General features: G+C 46.9%; 1 protein-coding gene across 1 annotated transcript in view; it reads right to left on the bottom strand.

The window, feature by feature from the left end:
• The window catches only part of EPG5 (ectopic P-granules 5 autophagy tethering factor), a 595,944-nt gene that overhangs the window by 23,245 nt on the left and 549,848 nt on the right, over nt 1–22,851 (bottom strand). Inside the window, exon 41 of the mRNA XM_085629140.1 lies at nt 7,661–7,880. Coding sequence (XP_085485266.1) covers nt 7,661–7,880 — 220 coding nt within the window. The remainder of the gene's footprint in view (nt 1–7,660; nt 7,881–22,851) is intronic.

Genomic DNA, 22,851 nt, shown 5'->3' on the forward strand with positions numbered 1-22,851 from the left:
ATTCGCAAAATGACAGTGGCTATGGAAATGGCCCGAACAAAGTCAACACTAGCCCCCGTAGGGGGCTGCGGAGGAGAAAGCAATTCCTCCGTGGACGACGACAGCAGGGTAAGCCGCACCTCCTCATGGCCAGGGGGAAGCGGCCAGCCCCGGAAGGGCGGGGGACCCACTGATGAACTAGGGGCCACAGGGACCAGGCATCCGCGAGGCGCAGAAAGGAGGGTCCGGGGACGCAGAAGGCGAATCCAGCCCCAAACGCCGGCGCGGCTCCGCAGAGGCCATAACCGGCACCTACGCAGCGGCGACCGGCGCGACTTCCCCCACCACGTGCTGTCCACAAGGGCAGGGCTGGGTCGGCGCCAGAACGTCGAGGGAGCGGCTCCGCAAAGGCACCGGCTCGGTTCCAGGCGGTGCAGCTGCCCGCGCCGAGGAGCGAGGGGGACCCAGGAGAGCACCCCCTGGCCCTGCCTCTGCCCTCCACTCCACCAGAGCCGGGGAGGAGGGCTCCCTGAGCCGAAGCGGCACCGGCTGGACCTCTGGTGAGGCAAAGACCTGCTCAGAGGGCGGAGGGGAACTCGGGGACAAGCCCGGAGTCCTGGCAGTCACCTGCGACGCCACAGGGAGCCCCGTAGGAATTTGCAGCGAGGTAGGGACGCCAGGTGCTGAAGAGGGGAGCCCTGGAGGACCCACCTTGACAACACAACCTCCCTACCATCGGAAGCCGGAGAGTCCGGTGCCGAGGCTGGAGCCGCCGGCGACTCCACGGAGGGCCCCGCGCAAGGCAAGGGATCCGCGGGTGTGTCAGAATGTGGAGGAAGAGCCAAGGACGCCCACAGCGCCGCAGCGGCTGGCACAGGGACTCCAGGCCCTTCCACGCCGGAAACCGGTGGGGAGGGATGTGGCGGTTGGGAGCGCATGTCCCAGAGGGGGCAGGCACCCACCACGAAAGGAGAACAAGGCCTCGGAGATAAACGAAAGGACCTACCGACCAAAGAGCACCGCCCAAGGGGTTGTGGCAAAAGCGATATCGCAGACGAAACCGGCCAGTTCAGTATGTCAAAAGAGGTCCTCACATGGGCACGCACCAGAGGTACATGACAGAAGCCCGAAGGCAGTCACACACTGTTCCACCAAACGCCAAGGCGTGGAAAGGGATAGAAGGGACAAACAGGCCAGGACACAGTCCGGATCAGCGTTTCACGCGGAAAAGAGACAAAACTGACGTAGGCGCGCCGGGGTGGGACTTATGTGCCCTCACTGACATCATGGACGCGGACGTCTGCGGGGCGGATTCGCGTGGTGTAGATACTCCCCTCCCTGGCGTGCAGGGATGCTATGGCAAAAAGTTTCTGGATCCAGTCTCACGCCTGGGGATAATTCTACGCTAAGGAATCTGCGGCTAGTAGTCTCTATCAGATATAAGAATATGTCCAGTCATTGATCACATCAGTTGGCATAAGACCAGGTCCTGTTGTGTTCTCTTTTTATCTCTTTTTATTTTATCTTTATTGCGCTTATCATAAATTTCTCAGTGGGATGCCATTGATTGACAGTCAAAGGGGTAAATTTGGATTACCGATCTGTGTAATACATATACCCTTGAGTGTAATTATACTATTAGAGTTTTAAAATGCACTGCAGATGAATGAGATTTGGATTAACAAGAATGTTGAGTGCTGTTGAATATGCTCCTCTCTATGGAAGTTTATGAATAATAACCTGTAGTAATGTTTGAGAAAAGTAGACCGGGAAATGCTGGGGGACTAACCAACAATGTGAAAATATACTACATGGTATTTCAAATATTTATTGCTTCCCATAACTGTTCTGTTGTAGCATTTAAGTCTAAAATAGCTAATTTATTTAAGTAGAATAGCCATCTTATACATTTTGTGTTATGTTTCATCATGTTATATAAGGTCCCTGAAGAAGCAGTTTGTCATGTTGCGATACCGTAAAACACGTGTTTGCATCTTTCGTGAATAGGTTGAGGTTTAGCCTTTGTTGAGTGAGTTTTGAGTAACTGCAGGGCCATTGATACTATCTGGTATCATTCTGTTCTCTTTAAAGAAACCAAACTTAAGATACTTAATATGTGTAGGTTTTCATATAGTTATATTTTAAACTTCTCTTCAAAGTAGCCCAAAGACCTAATGTTAAATTTTGCAAAAGCTACTTCAAAAACATGTGATCTAAATTGAATAACATATTTGTAAAAGGTTTTATCTGAAACAGTAGTGATCGTTGACCAAGTTTCACTCTTCGTTTCCAAATTCTGTTGACATTCTTATGAGGTCCTTCCTTAGTGGCAATGGCCCAAGCTTTCCCAATACAGTCGACACTAACAGAGTCATGCTTTGGCACATATCTTTCTGCTCATCTAGAATACTGCTTATATGTACAAGACTATCAGTGCCCTTACACAGTCGGAAAAAAAATCAACATTTATTGCACCTGCGTCCACTGTCTCCAGATGTGTTCCTGCATCACATCTATTATGCAGAATTGTGATTGCCTTGTTCTCTCTTTCCCTTTATTATCATTCCTCCTATCCTTTGGTAAATGCATTAACACTCACTTCACTCCTCCTCTTCACACAAAGCTCTTAAAGCCATCACAGATCTATTGATGGTGTTGGCTACATCAACAGTTTGTACAAACCTTTGAAGCACATGGTTCTGGGCTACTACTTACCCACCGGAGGCAAACAGCAATACCTTGGTGAGCCCCAAAGTAGAGAAAACTCCCCACAACTCGTTTTCAAATATGCAGACAATGCTAATAAGGGAAGCATCGGGAGTAGTGACATTCATTACCAACATGTTGTTAATGGAAGGATGAATTATGTATTCCAGAGGTAGAAATAGTTGTTTAATGCAATGTGTTGAGCTCCCCTGGGCACTTGCCACTACTATATGATGCAGATTCCAACTGGTGGCACCTATCAGAATCTCAAACATGAGGCCGGGCACCACAGCAGTACAGAAAGCATGAACGACAAATAAATAAGATGAGCACCAGCTAAGTACAAGCAGCGAAGAGTACTACACTAAAAGATATAACTAAAAGATACGACAATGAAATAAAGATAATGTAAAATACAAATGTAGGATATAACAAAGTTAGTGAAACATACAAAATGCATTTCAATACTTGATTTTATGAACGTTTGTTTCACTAGGTTTCAACTTTAACAGGTTAAGCAGGCTAATGGCTAGAGAATCTTAGGATACAGAACACTGATCAAGAACAACTGAACAATATCACCACCATGCAAATCCTTACTATCCCTACTCTGTGTAAAACAAGTGCCTTGCATGCAGAGAACACAGATATACTGTCTGTTGGACTGCAGGACAGCCACATGAAATTAAGTGTCTTAAAAGACTTAAGGCAACCATCTAATCACTCGGATCAAGAGCAGCAGATCTTGGGCTAGTTTCAGCATTTTTAATTTAACCTTCATTAGAAAGTTATAAAGAGGGCGAAGATCTAAAACTGGACGAAGGTCTCCGTCCTTATTCAGCACGAGGTAATGGTGAGAATAACAACCTGTCTCTACTTCCAAGGTCTGCAGTATTTCAATGGCTCCTTTGGCCAGTACAGCCTGCAACTCTTGCAGCAAGATGGATAGGTGTTTGTCGAAAACCTTCTCTAATATGGGAGGAAGCTGTAGTGGGTCAAAAAGAAACAGGAGGGCATAACCCTGCTGAATAATCTGGAGAACTCATCTGTCAGATGTGAAGACTGCCACCCTAAGATAACATATCTGATCTTGCCTTCGATGCATTGCTAAGGCAAATTAATGCAGTTTGGGGTAGGGGATGGAGAAGAGTGTTGTTCACAATGACTTGCGCAATGTTGGATCCCCAAGCCCAGCCTTGAAAGGCCTAGGAAGACTGCTGCGGAGGTGGCAGGGCCTGGCGTTGTCTGCATGTGGTCGAGTTCCACTTTGATTTCATATGCTATTTCTTCAACTTAAATTTGACTTAACAGATGACATCGACCATAAAAAAATGATTATTCATGGGAGCAGTGTTAGGAGCATGAATGAGTCCGCAATCTCGACTTAGAGCACGACTTATGCAAAGTCTACAACTTCTTTTGGTGTTTGGTGATATACAGCTTCACTTAATGATCCCAGATCATCTTCAGGTTCACATGGGTACATTGTTCACATCAGTTGAAGTTGTGCACAGTGCCCAAACAGAAGAAGCACACCTCAAGCAGGTCTGTCACCGATATCTGTTTACGACAGTCGCAGCATGGATTTAACCCTATAGTCTACAATGGGCACATCATTCTACCTGCAGACTGGAGAAAGAATTTGAAACAATTTTTCAATCAGATGAAAAGGGAGTGGAGCACTGCATCCACGTTCGGAGGTGAGGAAAAAAAAGTAATATTGAAAAATAGGGCTGGCACTTATATGCAGCTCCACTCAGTCAGTTCAAGTGCAGAACAACATGGAACCACACTGGGCCACCTAGGGGTGCGCCGGAGCAATGTTCTGAAAAATTCTGGATCCAGTTTGGAACCTGGGGAATAATCTAAAGGTGGCAAATCTGTGTTATCCATAAAACAAAATTTTGCCATGGAATCACAACTAATTTCAAGAGGAGGTCTTAGTTGTCGAGTCTGAACAAAACTAAAGTAGTTCCTTGAGCAAAATGCGAGTACCAGTTGTAGTACTTTACATTTTTTATCTGTGAGAACCCTGTTGCTCAGGCTGACTGTTTTTCATACAATACATTGTTGCGGTACTCCCAATCCTTCTCTGATTTTATCGCCATTTTAAATGTCTCTTTTAATTCCTGATGTGCCCTTACACTTTTGCCCCTCTGTGACTTCATTGCCTTCCTGTCTCCTTGTCACCACATGGCTTCACATTTTCCAGTTGATGTTCCCTTCTTTTTCAATCTGGGGCTTGGGTTTGTTCAAAGCATCTGAATTTGTCCAAAGAAAATCTCTTCTAATCCCTTTATCAACACTCAAAGAGTTTCCTGATTTGAATCGCTCTAATTGAATACTAGGATCAAGGCTAACAGTCCCTTAGTGTTTGTGTTTGCAGGTGTTCAAAACATTTGACAAAATTAGACACCCTATCAGCATGATTCTGTTTATCTCTCAAAAAGTGTTGCAATTTTATTTCTTTCACATACGCATATTTGGACCTACATTTTCATAATGAATTCAATAAAATATTCTTTATCATCTTCACTTGTTAGTTCTTCAAGGAGTTCCCCAATTTACTCAAGGTTTTCTACACCTAGTTTTTTTGTATTTGATCACTATTTGCAGTCACTTCATAGAGCAATTCTTCTGTCATATTTAGGTGTGGGTTTTAAATATTGGAATACTGAGAATTCTAAATCTTTTCTGGTGTCTTTAACAATGCACATTGTTTTGCAAAGAGGAAATCTTGCACCAGTTCCACCTTTCATAATCTTTGTAAATTTTCTAGCTTAAGTCAAAATATTAATTTTGCAAGCATCCCACTTTTAAGATTTGCAAATCTGTTATATCTTTTTTTTTTTTAATCCTTTATTTTAGTTTTCCATAAAACACCACAATCAATAGGGACAGAAATTGACAGTGGGGGAACACAGCTGGGGCAGATCTTTGTCAATGAGCAGCACCACAAATCAGTACATGATTAATTATCAATTTTACCAGACGTTAGACAGCATAAACAGTAAAACAGGAATATCGGAGTCTACACAAGCTTCCTCCTCGGTTGCACATCCACTGGCATCTGATTCAAGCTGATCGCTCAAGAGCCCCTCAGGGTTTAAAAACACATGGCACAACTCCCTCCAGGACCTGAGGTCCTCCTCCAGCCGTTCATCCCTTCTACTTGCCTTCTGGTGCATCTCCTCAGCCAAGGACCACTCACGCACATCCCTCAGTCAAGCATCCAGGGTGGGGGGAGTGCATCCCCATACAGGTTATGCAAATCTGTTATATCTTGGTGCATTCCCTGAAGCAGATCTAGAGCCACAGCTTTTCTCCTGTCCTCAATCTTGCTTGGTATTATGTACTTTCTTCATTATCTTTATGGTTATGTCAAAAGAGCACATGTAACTCCAGATTCAAATATAGCATTACATATTAGGTACAAAGACATGGGAACAGTCCAGCCCGAACTGCCAAGCCGGGTCTTCACTGGCCCGGAAAACAAGCATCCTGGCTTTGCAGTTCGGGCTGGACTGTTCCCATGAGGAACAGGGTCAGGACTGATTTGCATATGGCTGGGTCTGAACTGGGGTGGCGAAGTGGGTAAAAGAACCATGATGGATTCAACCCAGATCTTTGACTGGAGTGAGTGTCTGGAAAGCTTCAGTGCTCCGTCCATCATCTCCTTGGGTTTGCTTTGTTCACCCTAAGTTGGCAGGGTATGTCCAGAAGTGGGTCCCTTGCTCACTTTGCCACTGGATTCCAGCCAGCCTGGCTGATGAGGGGCGTTGCTTATTTCCAGTCCGGGGAAGACCTGGCTTGGCAGTTTGGGCTGGACTGTTCCCATGAGGAACAGGGTCAAGACTGATTTGAAAATGGCTGGGTCTGAACTTGGGGGCGAAGTGAACTAAAGAACGATGATGGCTTCAACTCAGATCTGTGGCTGGGGGTGAGTGTCTGGAAAGTTTCAGAGCACCGTCCATCATCTCCTTGAGCTTGCTATTGGAACTGTGCAACAGGGGAGGGTCAAAATATTCGGCAGAGGTGACTGACTTATGCAGCAAAAAAGTCATTTTCTACAGCGTAATGCAGCACTTTTTGTGTCAGTGTTCCTTGATTATTTGCCCTTTTTACTCAAGCGAACACAATGGAGACAAAAGTCACACCTCGTAAACGTGAGTATAACACATAAACAGAGGATTCAACAAATGAAAGATAACCAGTTCACCTTTGTAAATGGTCTTCTATTGCACTGCATCACGCATGGCAGCAGTTCTAGTAAACGTTGATCCATTTTAATTAGAAACATTAATGTTAAAATCTGCAAATTATGCAGCACATGATGAATTATATGTCAACTGCGGAAAATCCATCATAAAGCAGAAAACTTCTCAACCTAATAATCACATAATTCCAGTGGGCCTGCTTAGTTCATATGGTTAGTTAAGTGTCTAATTGCCAATAATTACTTAAGTCTGCTTTAACCAAGAAGTCACCAAAGCTAATGACTTTCACTCCACCTAGTTAAACTTGTATACACATATAAAATGTATATAACTCAAATGAGCATAATGTGGGAATCACTGCATACAATACTTTTGATTTGATGGGGAAAAAGGTTACATAATTGTGTTCGCCCCCCACTATGCTTTTCTTTTTGTAATTCAAGTAACCATCAGACCTACAACTCACAGTGCCTTTTGGGAGCATAAAAGGGGACGCACCAAATGATATGGCTCGTTTCATTTCCAAAAGAAATACACTTTGTGCATGGAATGAGAAATCCAAGTTTTTAAATTCAACAATGAATCTTATAAATAATTTAGCTTCTAAGTGAGACATTCTGCAAATCAACTGGTTAATTAACATCATGGATTTTGAAACGAAATATACAAATATTACCCTTACAATTACAATTATTTTTCATTTTAAATACTGCAGATTGTAAATTAGGAGCCATTTCTTCATAGTATGAAATGCATACCTTGGTGTCACCTGCTCCAGCCACTTGCTGATTGTATTTAGAACTCTCATTTCATTGGTCAGTGTCTGTTCTGCATTATGGCTTTGCAGTATGTACACATAAAGGGTCAGATAGCTTCCACGAGACATGCACTCCTGAAAAAAGTCTTCTGCCGAAAGTTCGGGAACTTGAAGCGAAACTAGAATGGGACCCCATCCTGGGCCTTGGCTCAGAAATGATTCTACAACAAGATAAGAGAAGTTTGCTGGTGAGCATAGCTCAATGTGACCTGGTGTAAAGTGAAAACATTCAAGAAACCAATCAATCAGTCAATCAAATAGCTTTATTTCGATATCCAAAATCTTAAAAGCATTTCCATTATTACATCCGTCAATCATTTAAAACGTTAAAAAAAATATAAAACATCAATTTAAAAAATATAAAATACATTCAACGTTAGACACATCAAATTCTGGATACCCTCAGTATTAAGTAATAGAATTATTGCAAAGGTATTCTAATCTAGAATCAATATTTACAAAACTCATTAATAGCCCTTCTAATCATAAAAGCCTTTTTCCTCTTTGGGTTAAAGTTAGAGTATCTCTCGAGAATAAAGTGACTGTACGGAATATCACAAATAAATCATAACACTAAAGATAAAAACATAGTTCATGGCAAGTCTTTGCGCAGGAATTTAAATCTTACAATCCAAGCACAGCCAAGATATTTGGCTACTCCACAGGCAAAGAGGGTCTGCCGGTCAGCCTTTAAAATACGTAAAGCAGTGCAATGTTCATGCGTACTCAACTCTCTGCAAATAGGTTTCAGCCATTTCATCCTTGCACTTTTATAGGCGGGGCAAGCAAACATAAGATGGGCTATGCTCTCTGTCGGTGCTTTGCAGCAGGGGCACCCTAAGGAAGTCTGATGTGGGGTGCTCCATTTCGCAGTTAACTCTCTAACCGGCAGGGAACCTACCCTAAACTGGATGTAGAGCGCTCTATCACGTGGTGTTTTTATAAAATCTAGGTATGGTTCTAAAAACGTGCGTTGCTTGTGAAGATAAAACTCTTCCGTCAGCCTTCAAGCTCTTGGGTTGTTATTTTCTTGAACATCAACCCATGCCCAATAGCGTCTTTTAAGATCAGCCTTACTAGGGGCGGTTTGCATGTCCCATTCCTCCTTGAAGCCTAAAGCGACAAGGGATTTTTTGAGATTAGCCAGCCAGCTGATTCTATTGTTGACATCTAGTGCCATGATTTCTGTAAATGCGGCTGTATAGTTGGCCAATTCAGGGGTCCTGCATAAACGGGCCCAGAATAGCAAAGGTCGTAATCTCGCTAAATCTTTAAAGGAGTGCCTGCCCATATCTTTTAGTAACGGTTTTAATGGCGTGCTTCTGGGTAACATCATTAGTTCTCTTAGGAACTTGTGTTCAGACCTGCAAATATTTTCGATATTCTCGAAGCCCCACAATTCGGCTCCATAGAGGCCAGAGCTGACCGCTTTAGCTGCGTAAATTGTAAGGGCAGGGGCCACAGGTCTGCTCTGCGATATGCGGTGTTCTTTACTTAATATGCCCGTAACACGCTTGTGGTTTAGGAGCATCTCATCAATGTGGTGCCTCCATCGCATTTTGTCATCTAATCTTATTCCCAAGTAGTCAAACATTGGTACTTTATCCAAACGTGTTCCTTCCAAACTAAAGTTGTTTCTGAAAGGCTTATAGGGGTTGAACGCCATAAGCTTGGTCTTAGAGGTATTTACAATCAAGCTCCTAGTTTCACAAAAGGTATAAAATCTATCTAGGAGCTTTTGGAGTCCTGCTGGTGTTTTGGAGATAAGCAGTTTCGTCTGCAAAGAGTAAAGTGGGAACACTATCTCCCGCCAGGGCTGGTGCATCGGATGGAAACTCCTGCAGACAGCTAACCACTCCGTTCATATATAGGGAGAATAGGGTGGGTGCCAGAACACAGCCCTGGTGGACTCCTCTATTTACCGTAATCCTATCTGTTTTTTGCCCCTGGGACCCCCACCTCACTTGGGCGTAATTGCCTTCATGTAGACGAATCAAGATGTTTCATAGTAGTGAAGGCATCCTCATATCTTCCAGCAGGTGCCAAAGCCGGTCACGGGGAACTAGGCCAAAGGCAGTCTTTAAGTCGATGAATGCCAGATAAAGGCTGCCCTTGCCAATCAAAACTACCTTCCAATATATTAAAAACAATCTAAAAGCTTGGTCCACCGTCCCTGTACACACCCTAAATCCAGCTTGGTATTGGGAGAGTATGTTTTCTCCTCAACCCATTGGTGGATTCGCTGTAATAAAACCCTACCAACTACTTTCTGCATGGCATCTATCAAACTAATAGGGCGATAGTTGTCGGGATGGGTAAGTTACTTACCTGTAATCCTAGTTCTCTTCCAGGGGTATCCTCATCAAAGTCATAAGCACTGAATATTCCCGCCCATGTGCGGGGACCCCGGAAATAATAAAATTATATATGTAAAAAACACATATATACAGCTCTGTATATGTATAAACATATATCATTTTTTCCAAGCAAATGCAGCTCCCATAAAAGGCTAGGCAATGTAAATATACACATCCAATAACACATATATACATATAAATATATATATAAAGGTATAACAATACACCTAAATCTCTTTTTTTTTTTTTTTTTTTTTTTTTAATGAGGTAAACACTCATGAGAAATCAAAAAATAAAGAGAGCAAACTGTGGAAAAACACAGATGTACAACACATTGCCAGCCTGCAGGCTGCATTGCAATATAATACCATAGAGACTAAAAAGCCCTGTACAGGTAAAAACTGGCACCGTGCCTTTAAGGCAGCCCTGACTTCCATATCCCATCATGCCTCAGGGGTGACAGTTAGGTCAGTTGTTCTTTGCGGGACCGTAGTCCTAAACACAAAGATATATCCTTTCCATAATGTATAATACAGTTCTTCTCATTTGCCTGGGGAGGTGGGTGGGTTGCTTATGACTTTGATGAGGATACCCCTGGAAGAGAACTAGGATTACAGGTAAGTAACTTACCCTTCTCTTCCAGGGGATCCTCATCAATAGTCATAAGCACTGAATAGAGTAGCAAGCTCCCCTTCCACCAGCAGGCAAATGAAACTAAGGTTGTATCACCCATGGAGAAAGCGAATCATGAAAATGATTATGCATGGAACAGATTCCTCAAGGAGGCTTGTCCTACTTGAGTGTCTGCTCTGGTGTCCGAATCCAGACAATAATGCCTGGTAAAAGTGTGGACAGATCTCCAAGTGGCTGCCTTGCAGATCTCGGAGAGTGGGACATTATTGAGAAAAGCCGCGGTAGCCGCTTTTCCTCTTGTCGAATGCGCTTTAGGGCGCGCCCCCAATGGTTTCTGAGCCAGTTGGTAGGCCAATGTAATACTTGAAACAATCCACCTAGCAATGGAACGTTTGGATGCAGCAAAGCCCATACGGACAACCCCATAGTTCACAAACAATTGATCAGATTTCCTGACATTCTTAGTCCTATCTAGGTAGAATTTTAGGACCCTTTTGACATCTAGAGAATGCAACGCCCTCTCTGCTGGAGAGGAGGGGTTGGGAAAAAAGGTTGGTAAGGATATGGCTTGGTTTACATGAAAATCCGATACCACCTTGGGTAGGAACGAAGGATGAGTTCTCATCACCACCCTATTTAGATGAAAAATAGTGTAGGGTTCTTTAGAACAGAGGGCCTGTATCTCACTGACCCTCCGTGCTGAAGTGATGGCTATTAAAAATGCTGTCTTCCATGAGAGGTGCTGTAGGGTAGCCTTATGAATAGGCTCAAAAGGCGCACCCATGAGCTTCGACAGAACCAAGTTTAGCTCCCAGGAAGGAGAGGGAGGTCTAACAGGGGGATAGACTTTCTTGAGTCCTTGCAAGAAATCCTTCACTACCTGCACTTTAAAAAATGACTGCTGTGAAGGCGAACGCCTGTATGCTGTTATGGCTGCTAGGTGAACCTTTATGGATGAAAATTTCAACCCTGCCCTTGCTAAATGTAGAAGATAGGGTAAAATTACATCCTCCTGGCATTTAGTGGGATCATAATGATGCTGAGCACACCATATATAAAATCTTTTCCACTTACAGAAGTAGGAGTGTCTTGTCGAAGGCCTCCTGGCTTCCTTCAGTATGGACATACACTCTTGAGGGAGGTTCAGATGGCCATACTGGAGGACTTCAGGAGCCATGCTGTTAAGCTCAGCGAGGGAAGGCTGGGATGGTAAATCTTCCCCTGCATCTTGGATAACAAGTCCGGCCTGCACGGCAGCCGCTTGTGGGGTCGGATCGACATGTGCAAGAGATCCGTGTACCACCACTGCCTCGGCCAGTCCGGTGCTATGAGGATCATCTTGGCAGATGAATTCTGTAGCTTGGTCACCACCTTGGGAATTAGTGGGAGAGGCGGAAAAGCGTACACAAATGTCATTGACCAATTGATCAAAAGGGCATTCCCTAGGGATCCTGGTCGATGGTATCTTGAGGCGAAGCCTCGGCATTTTGTGTTTTGCTCGTCCGCGAAGAGGTCCACTTGAGGACGCCCCCATTCCCTGAAGATGTCTTCTAACACCTCGTCGTTGATTACCCAGTCCTCTGGCTCTTGGAAATGCCGACTGAGCAAGTCCGCTTGCACGTTGAGTTCTCCTGGTAGGTGCACCGCTTTCAATGAGATGTTCCTTGCTAGGATCCAGTGCCACAGGGACTGAGCTTCCCGCGAGAGCGTTCTGGATCGAGTACCCCCCTGCTTGTTCAGGTAGTACATTGTGGTGGTATTGTCCGTCTGCACTAGAATGGTACTCGTCGTGATCGCAGGCAGGAACGCTTTGAGGGCTAGGTGGACTGCCCTGAGCTCCAGCATGTTGATGTGGTACAACTGCTCGCTGCTGGACCACTGTCCCTGAGTTTGCAGAGTCCCAAAATGCGCACCCCATCCCTGAAGGGATGCGTCGGTGATTAAGGTCTGAGTAGGGGGCTCTTGATGGAAGGGGATCCCCACTTGTAGATTCCTTGGCTTCAGCCACCATTTGACTGACTGTTTGGCTGCAGAGGAGAGGCAAACCTTTTCTTCCCACAGGGAGTTCCTTTGATCCCATTTGTCCTCGAGATCTTGCTGGAGAGGACGCATCCTTAGCCTGGCATTGGGCACTAGGAAGATGCAGGATGCCATGGCCCCTAGCAGAGATGAGATTTGCCTTGCCGACGACAGATTGCTGGTTATAATCTGTCTGCCTTTTAGCATAATGGATGACTGTCTTTCCTCCGAAGGAAACACTTTTCCTACTACGGAGTCTATAGTTGCACCCAGGTAGTGGATCCTCTGCGTTGGTGAAAAATTGGACTTTTTGACATTCACTCTGAGACCCAACTTGCGACATAAGTTCAGGCATAGCGACAGCTGTGACCGCACATTCTGTGGTGATGAGCCCTTTATTAGCCAGTCGTCTAGGTAGGGATAGACGAAGACTCCTGCGCGCCTCAGAGCAGCCGCTACTACTGACACGCATTTTGTGAATACTCGAGGAGCTGACTACAGGCCAAATGGGAGGACTTTGAACTGATAGTGAGAGTTGCCTACCACAAACCTGAGAAATTTTCGATGATTCCTTAGGATGGGAATATGGAAATATGCATCCTGAAGGTCCAGTGAACACATCCAATCGCCCATCCGGAGAAGAGGATATATTTGGTGGAGCGCCAGCATGCGAAATTTCTCCTTTCTTATGTGCTTGTTCAGTATCCGTAGGTCTAAAATGGGTCTGAACTCTACCTTCACACTCCTCTTTTGGATGAGAAAGTATCTGGAGTAAACTCCCTTTCCTCTTTGGTTTATGGGCACTTTCTCTATTGCAGATTTGAGTAGAAGCGTCGCTACCTCTTCTCTGAGCTGCTTTAGATGCTGGGATGAATTGACAGGAGGAATCGATGGGGGGTGACTTCTGAAACGAAGCGAGTACCCATGACGCAGTATATTCAGTACCCACTTGTCCTTTGTGATGGACTGCCACTCTGGAAGATGATGTGCAACACTTCCTCCCACCGGAGCGGTGGACAGCAACGGAGGAAGCGGCTTCTCATTGCTTCCCCGGAGCTTTGTTTCCAGCATTAGATTGCCTGTTGTTACCTCGTCCCCTGGATGGCTTGCGGGACTGGTATTGCTGTTTCTTTTGACCTTGCTGGTCCTGGTTCTTTTGCCAATGAGGGGTTTGAACCCTCTGTTGGTAACTGCGCCTGTCATTTCCCTTGCGGCGTCGAAACTCTTTTCTCTTTTCAAGCCCGACAGCTTTCATGGTCTCCAGCTCTGCTTTCATACGGGCCATTTCTTCGTCTGCATGGGACCCAAAAAGAGAACTACCGGAGAAAGGCAGATTTAAAATTCTTGCCTGCGCTTCCGGTTTCAAGGCCGTCAATCTAAGCCAGGATGATCTTCTGGCTGTGACTCCATGCGCATATTCATGTGCTGCCAGTGTTGCCCCATCCGCCGCTGCACTTATGATCTGGTTAGAAACCAGACTCCCCTCATGCAAAATCTCTTCAAAGTCCCGTCTGTCCTCTGATGGAACTTTGTCAATGAACCTCTGCAGAGAGTCCCATAATGACCTATCATAGCGCCCCAGAAGCGCCGAGGCACTCGCCACCTTTAAGCTTGAGGATGCTGAGCCGCAAACTTTCTTCCCCCAGGAGTCTTGTGTCTTACTGTCCTTATCTGGTGGTACCGTTGAAGATCCAGCTACTGCATGTGTCTTCCTGGCAGCGGCGGTGATGACAGAGTCCGGTGGAGGATCTGATTTAAGGAATAGAGGATCCTCCGGAGCTGGACGGTACTTTTTTAGAATTCTCGCCGGCGCCGTTTTGGTGGTTGCTGGTGTAAGAAAGATATCCATTACCGGTTGTAGCAAACCGGGGACTAACGGCAATAACGGGCGTGACACTGTACGTTCATGAAGAGTTTCAAAAATTATGGATGAAGTGGTCTCCTGAACCGGCATAGGGATATTTAATTTTGTAGCTCCTCTACACAACACTTCCTGAAACGTAGAAATATCATCTACCGGAGATACCCGAGAGGGTGGCGTCTCCGAGAGTGTCGGTGAATAATCCCTTTTGGATGATCTGGAAGAAGGGGAGGTAGAAGGGGTTCTACGGCGCCTTCTCTCTGATCTGGTCGACTCCCTTCTGCGGGAGGAAGACCTGGATCGCCTTCTTGGTGCTCGAGAGTGACTTCGGGATTCTCTTTCTCGAGATCTTGGTCTGATCGGTGTCGCTGGGAATACCACGCCCCTTATTCTTGTTAGCGATGCCTTTATTGCGTCTGGTACAGCAGGGTCCTGAGGCATCTCCCTTACGGGACTTTGAGGTACAGCATTGTCCTCCTCCTGCGAACTTTCTCTTGCAGGTACTGGAGATTGATGCACAAGCTCTGGTGATTCTGATCTTGAACCTGAGCCCTCTGATCCTGAAGGCGAGATAGATATGAGACGCGGTGACTCAGGAGTCGTATATATCAGTCTATGAGGAGATTTTCGCCTTGAGACTGGTCGAATCGTGAGGCGAACATGCGACACCTCCTGCGTACCCTCAACAGAGGGCTGCCTCGACGGTGATAGGCCTATCACCGGAGATCTTTGACTCGAATCTTCGAGGCTCCGAGCTTCTTGTCTCGACGTCGAGATTATCTTCGACGGAGGCTTCATGTACCTCACCAAAGCTTTGGAGACCTGTGAGGACGGAGGCACCTGCCTCGACGTCGACTCCGACGGAGGCACCTGCCTCGACGTCGACTCCGACGGAGGCCTTTGCCTCGACGTCGACTCCGACGGAGGCCTCTGCCTCGACGTCGACTCCGACGGAGGCTCCTGCCTCGACGTCGGCCCTGACGGAGGTGTCTGCCTCGACGTCGGCCCTGACGGAGGCGTCTGCCTCGACGTCACTCCTGACGGAGACTTCTGTCTCGACGTCGAATGCTCCGACGACGTCGAAAGCCTCTTCGCCTTCGAACGATGTTTCCTCGACGGCGATCTTGATCTTGACGGCGATCTTGGTCTCGACGTCGACTGTGGAGATCGCCTACGTACTTCTTGCGACGTCGAATGATGTCTCGCCGACCTCGACGTCGAACGATGTCTTTCTTTCGACGACGAACGATATCTCTGTGCCGACGTCGATCGATCTTCTCTTGACGTCGACAGATGCTTCTTCGACGTTGAACTGTGGCGCCGAGTCCTCGACGCCGAGCTTTTAGACACCGTCGACGTCGAACGCATCCGCTTCGACGCTGAATCTAAAGTCGACGACGATTTTCTCTTTGCAGCATGACTTCCCCTTGACTCCTCACCTCTCAGCGACGATCCCGCCGCTGGAGTCTTCGACGCCGAGCCCGACGTCGATGGGGAGCAAACAGGGACCAACTGCTTCGACGTCGACCGTTCTGCTAGGCCATACAGCCTAATCCTCTCCCTCTCCTTTAAAGTCCTTTTGGAAAGGTCTTCACAATGATGGCATGTTGCTGGAGAGTGAGAGTCCGGCAGACAGATAATACACACCTCATGTGTGTCTGAAGCAGCCTTCTTTTTTCCACAAGATGGACATGGAACAAATAAAGAAGGCATTTTTCTGACAAAACAGCAAAAAAGTCAGTCAGAAAAACACAGGATACTAACTTCTTCAAAGATGTTGTAAGAAGAAGTCCAAAAAATCTTAAAGTTGTAATAATTCTTGACTAAAGAGTCAAAAAAGAAGAGAGCTGAATTCCAGGGTCCTGACTGAAGGAGCCGGAAAGAACAACTGACCTAACTGTCACCCCTGAGGCATGATGGGATATGGAAGTCAGGGCTGCCTTAAAGGCACGGTGCCAGTTTTTACCTGTACAGGGCTTTTTAGTCTCTATGGTATTATATTGCAATGCAGCCTGCAGGCTGGCAATGTGTTGTACATCTGTGTTTTTCCACAGTTTGCTCTCTTTATTTTTTGATTTCTCATGAGTGTTTACCTCATTAAAAAAAAAAAAAAAAAAAGAGATTTAGGTGTATTGTTATACCTTTATATATATATTTATATGTATATATGTGTTATTGGATGTGTATATTTACATTGCCTAGCCTTTTATGGGAGCTGCATTTGCTTGGAAAAAATGATATATGTTTATACATATACAGAGCTGTATATATGTGTTTTTTACATATATAATTTTATTATTTCCGGGGTCCCCGCACATGGGCGGGAATATTCAGTGCTTATGACTATTGATGAGGATCCCCTGGAAGAGAATGTCCCTTGCGCCTTTTTTGAAAATTGGTACCACCTCTGCCATTTCCATGATTCTGGAACTGCGCTCCCTCTGACAATTGAATTAATTAAAAGCATGATGTAGTTTGCCCAATTACGAGAATCGGCAAGGAAAAGATCTCCTGGGAGACCATCAGGTCCTGGGGCTTTTGCTGGAACTTTTTTCTTTATAGCTTTCTCGACTTCTTCTAGTGTAAAAAGTTCAGTGGAGTTTGGAATAGGATAGGGATTTGTTTGTTTATATATCCCTCCACTTTCATTGATATCTAGTTCAGAATAAAGGCTCTCAAAGTGATTATACCAATCCTCGCCTGTGATATGATTAGGGATCATGTTGGGGTCTTCGTTACCGTCCCATCTGGCCTTGTTCCAGAAAAGCTTAGTGTCTCTGGCTATACTTGCGTCTTTTAGATCTTGCCAATAGGACTCATCCCAATCTAGTTTAGCTTGATGGATTGCAACTTTATAAGCCTTTCTGGCCTCTCTAGTTAAAAGACAGTTTTTACTTTTTATTGCCAGGATCAAGTCCTTTTTCTTTTGTCTACAGTCCCCGTTGAACGAAGTATGACGATTTTTAGCTCTTCTGGTTGCCTTACCTTGGTTGCCTGCTATAAAGAATGCTCCTATCTGGACTATCATGTCATTATACAGAGCTGGTATTTTCATTAGACCCCCCGATTCCTCAGTGGCCTCTAGTAGTGAGCGGGTGTTTTCGCTTAAGGCTTGGCTTATGCCTGCTATCAATGAATCTTGGGCAAGAACTTTTGGCCATTTGAGAGTCCTTCTAGAGTTAGAGGGCACTAGATATTTTGTAGTCATTAGGGGATCTAGAGACTGGTTATTGGAAGGGAGGGAGACCCAAGGATTGACTATAAGCATACTTAGTGTGTTATGATCACTGGCAGTGGAGGGGAGCACTTCCATATTCAATATCAATATCCATAGCCTCACATCTAATAATATATAATCAATTTGTGAGGGACAGTTAATTCTATTAAATGTATTTGCTCCTGCAACATCAGAGGGGGTTCTTCCGTTCACTGCCCTTAAACCAAATTCCAGTGTTAGTGCATTAATCTGGATTGCAAGTTGGGACCATTTTTTGATGGGGGGTAGATTTAGCGATGGAACTCCCCACTTGGTATCCGCTTCATCTGGTCCCATCAGATCCTCTGAATCTAATGGCTCAAAGGTACAGTTAAAATCACCTGCAATCATAATACGTGAATTTGGTGCGCAGTTGGCTAACTCCTGTTCTAGAAATGATACAGTGTTTGACAATTTGTCCCCAGATGTACCTCTTATATATACGTTAAACAACTCCACAGTTTTACCACATCTATGACCCTTGATCTTGAGTCGCATGATATTCAAATTATCACAGTGATGTTCAGTAATTTAGCAGCCCATATCAATCTTAACCCAAACAATAAGGCATGGGTACTCACAAACTTTCTCTCAGGGGCCAAATTTACAGTGTAGTTTGTGGCCGAGGGCCGCACCGGTGGGGCCGGGGTCAGTGGGGGAGGGGGGCGGGGCTAGAGCAAAAAAAAACTGTGTACATGAGGTTGAACACAGGCCCCTGCAGTGGACACCTTCGTCCACTGAGCCATCAGATCCGGCATACACACATCCCTCTCTGCCTCCGTCTCCCTCCCTCTCTCTCCCCCCGTCTCCCTCTCTCCCTCCCTCTCCCTCCCTCCCTCTCTCCCTCCCTGTTCCTACCTCCCTCTCTCCCTCCCTCCCTCTCCCTCCCACTGTCTCCCTTCTCCCTCCCTCTGTCTCCCTCTCCCTCCCTCCATCTCCCTCTCTCCCTCCCTCTCCCTCTCCCCCTCCTCCTCAGTCTCCCTCTCCCTCTCTCCGTCTCCCTCCCTCCCTCCGTCTCCCTCCCTCCGTCTCCCTCCCTCTGTCTCCCTCCCTCTGTCTCCCTCCCTCTGTCTCCCTCCCTCCCACCCTCCCTCCGTCTCCCCGCCTCCCTCCCTCTCTCTCTCTCCGTCTCCCTGTCTCCCTCCCTCCGTCTCCCTCCCTCCTTCCCTCCCTCCGTCTTCCTCCCTCTCCCTCCCTCCCTCTCACCCTCCCTCTCCCCGTCTCCCTCTCCCTCCCTCTGTCTCCCTCTCCCTTCCTCTGTCTTCCTCTCCCTCCCTCTGTCTCCCTCTCCCTTCCTCCGTCTCCCTCTCCCTCCCTCCATCTCCTTCTCCCTCCCTCCTTCTCCCTCCCTCCGTCTCCCTCCCTCCGTCTCCCTCCCTCCGTCTCCCTCCCTCCGTCTCCCTCCCTCCGTCTCCCTCCCTCTCCCTCTCTCCCTCCCTCTCCCTCCCTCCTTCCCTTTCCCTCAGTCCCCCTCTCCCTCCCTCCGTCTCCCTACCGCCGTCTCCCTCCCTCCGTCTCCCACCCTCTCTCTCCCTCCATCTCCCTCCCTCCCTCTCACCCACCCTCCCTCTGTCTTCCTCCCCCTCCTTCCGTCTACCTCCCTCCCAACGTCTCCCTCATCGTCTCCCTCTCCCTCTATCCCTCTCCGTCTCTCTCCCTCCCTCTCCGTCTCCCTCCCTCCCACTCCCTCTCTCTCACCCTCTCTCCATCTGCCTCTCTCTGTGCCGGTCTCTGCATCTACCTGCCTCTGCCTGCCCGTCTCTGCCGCTATCTGTCAGTCCGTCCCTGTCTATCTCTGTCTCTGTCTATCTCTATCTCTATCTCGCTCTGTTTCTGTGCCTCGGGCAGTGCACACTACTGTGTCTACATGTCCCCGACACCAGCCCATAAACAGGCCCCCCCCACTCCTCCCTCTCCCTGTGTAATGTAAAAGCCAGCTCTTAGTCCCTGCTGCCCTATCACCACACCTGGCTCTCAATCCCTGCTGCCCCCTGTCACCCCTGGCCACTTCACCTGGCTCTTCCTCCTGCTGGCTCTCACTCCCTGCTGCCCTCCCTCACCTCACTGGGCTCTCACACCCTGCTGTCTTCTGTCGCCTCACCCCGCATGTGTGGCAGCCCCCCCCATGTGTGGCAGCCCGGCCCGAGACAGCTTCCCGGGCTGAGACAGTGTCCCGGCTGACACACAGCTTCACGGAGTACATCACAGGTCTTTAAAAGACCATTTACATGCTAATGAGGCTTTGTTGTATTTCACCTTTTCTTAGCGCCCCTGCATCTCCACTCTATCCTGGAACCTCCCGGCCCCCATAGAGCAGTCTCTCTCGGAGTCCGGTACGATGTCTGCATGGTCCGCGGGCCGCCAAGGAAGGCTTACCTGGCCGCTGGCGGCCCGCGGGCCGTACTATGAGTACCCGTGCAATAAGGCCTCCGGAGGGCCTCCCCCTCCCCTTGGAAACAGCAGCTTTAAAGAAACAAACGTAACCAGATTTGTACAATGGGATTAAACTCCATGTTTCTTGGAACATGCAAATATGATGTTCCTTGATCACATCATTCCAATCCGGTAAGAGCGTTTTCCTGTAAAGACCCGCAATATTCCATGAGAGTATCTTGAACTGTGATAGTGAGGTTTTGTTACAACTAATATTTTGACATTTCAAGTGAGGTTGGGCCGGTGATTGGCCGGGAATATTAGTAGGTGTTGCCACCCCCTGGGCTCTTAAGCCATTGGCCAAATTGTTGTTATTGGGACAAAGGTTTTGGGAGGTTTGGAGCCCGTCAAAGGTGGCATTCAATCCGATGTTACCAAGAGCTTTTAAAATGTTGGGGGATGGAGTATGTTGTGACTCTTGGCTAAGCTGAACAGACTGCCCTAGTCAGTCTACAGCCTCAAGCAGGGACCTGCTAGGGATAGATGATAACTGCACACTATCGTTGATCCTAGCCATAGCGGTTGTGGGGAAACGCTTAACCTGAATAGATGAAGAGTCAGGAGAGGAAGTTCTGTACTCCAGAGCCAGAAGGTTTTCCGCTAGGTCAGAGTTAATCAGGGTGAGCTCGATACAGTCCGATAGTTGGCTAATGGACGTGCGTCTCTTTGCTCTTGCTATATCTTCCCTGATCAGTGAGCGGCAACCCCTAACGTGTCGCAGCCAGTGGATTGACTTATTTATCAGGGATTCAGTGTTCTCGTAATTTGTGCCTAATTTAGGGACATTGACCATATAAACTGTCTGAGCCTGGATAGTAGAACAAGATGGTTCTGCATTTGTTCGGGAAAGTGTGTGACCGCCATGAAAAGGAGTAAGTGGGTCATTGGTTGATCTTCTACAATTTGCTACTACTTGTGAGTAGGAATATTTTTGTGGGATGTTAGTGGGGGGTAGTCCAGAAGAGCCTAAAAGCGGGATAGATGGGGCCTTATTAGGACGCTGTAAGAGGGGAACGGAAGATTGCGGCACAACACTATCCAAATGATTTCCTGGCGATGTGGTACGATGCGAATTGGGAAGAGCACAGGTGGTTGATGTGTGCGAAGCACTGTTAGAAACTAGGAGTTTGACAGTCGCCACAAGCTCCTCGATTGTTGTTTTCAAGGACCCCACCTCCTCCCTAAGTAACTTAACCATGTTGGAGAGGGACTGAGGAGATAGAGAGCCTATATTATTTAGCTCATTTTGGCTTTTCTTTAAAGTGACAATAGGGTATATATCTTTCACATCCTCAGGGTAATCAGACTCCCTGGCTAAGACTGCAAAGCGATTTGTGCAGGCGATTGGGGGGACTATGTCACACACTATATACTGGACGGGAGAAGCAGGCAATTGGGATAAAAAACCAGGCGTGTAGGGGGCTGACTCTGGTTGTGTTGTCTTTTCACAAGTGGCTGTTTCCTTACGTTGTGATTTCTGGAACATTGATGGAACAACAATAGGATGAGGAGGCGACGTGTCTTTTGGGGGTGTCAAATTAGCAAAATCGGTGTTAGCCGAAGGGACAACCCCCAGTACCCCCTCACCTTCTGTAATGAGGCAATCGATTCTATCCATAACACAGTTGTTGTTCGTGGCCCCTTTCTTTGCTTGCTTCCTAGCCTTTTTCTCTTTGCCCGTCCAACCAACCGAGCCACTTGTCCCTCCAGCGCCCTCCATGGTCTTTCTTTTGCCCATTAGAGGGCTGAGATGACTTAGTTCTCTATTTGTAGAATACAAGGAGGGTTAAAGCAAGACTGATAAAGCAATAATAATAAAGCCTAAATCTCACAACCAAATGCCTTAGAGGAAGTTTGAGTATAATGCTCTGTCCTTAGTCAATGCAATACAGTGCTGCACAGTACCTTGCGCGTCTTGGTATATACGTCCTAAGTGGCCTGATAGTCGATTGGCCAAGATGTCAAGGGGCAAGCCCTGCCCTGCCTCTTCCTGTCGATGACGGGCGAGGATGGGCCCGCCCTTGGCCCGGGCTTCAGCCGGGCGAGCCCGCGCGCGTCCCGCGTTCCGTGAGGCCCGGCGATGTTTTATGGGCCAGCTGTTGATTCCCACAGGTGTTGCGCGTCTCGCAAGTCCGCTATGGCCCCCTGGGAGTTGTAGTCCGGGGCGGGCGAGGGAGGAACTACAGGACAGAGTTCTTGCAGGGCGTAACACAGGGCAGTCAGAGGCAATGATTCAGACTCGGTCCAGGAAAGGATTTGAAGCGTCAAGAAACCACTGAATGGATAAAATCGATCCAGACACACACATCGACATCTGTGCCCATGAGGACATTTTCCACAGTTTCCCTTGAATTCCAATTTTCCCAACCAATTTTCTACTTTACCAATCATATACATAAGGTGACGGAGGAACTCAATAAAATAAACACTCGGATCTGTGCTTAGGCGATTAGTAGAGGAGTGGAAGGGGAAAGCTCGAACATGAACGGCGCTCGACTTTACAGGGCATCATTAAACATCTGTTGTGAGACAGATAAACTAGCACAAATATAAAACATTTTTGACAACAATTA

This window comes from Triturus cristatus, chromosome 2_1 (genome assembly GCF_964204655.1).
Source record: "Triturus cristatus chromosome 2_1, aTriCri1.1, whole genome shotgun sequence".
Classification (NCBI taxonomy): domain Eukaryota; kingdom Metazoa; phylum Chordata; class Amphibia; order Caudata; family Salamandridae; genus Triturus; species Triturus cristatus.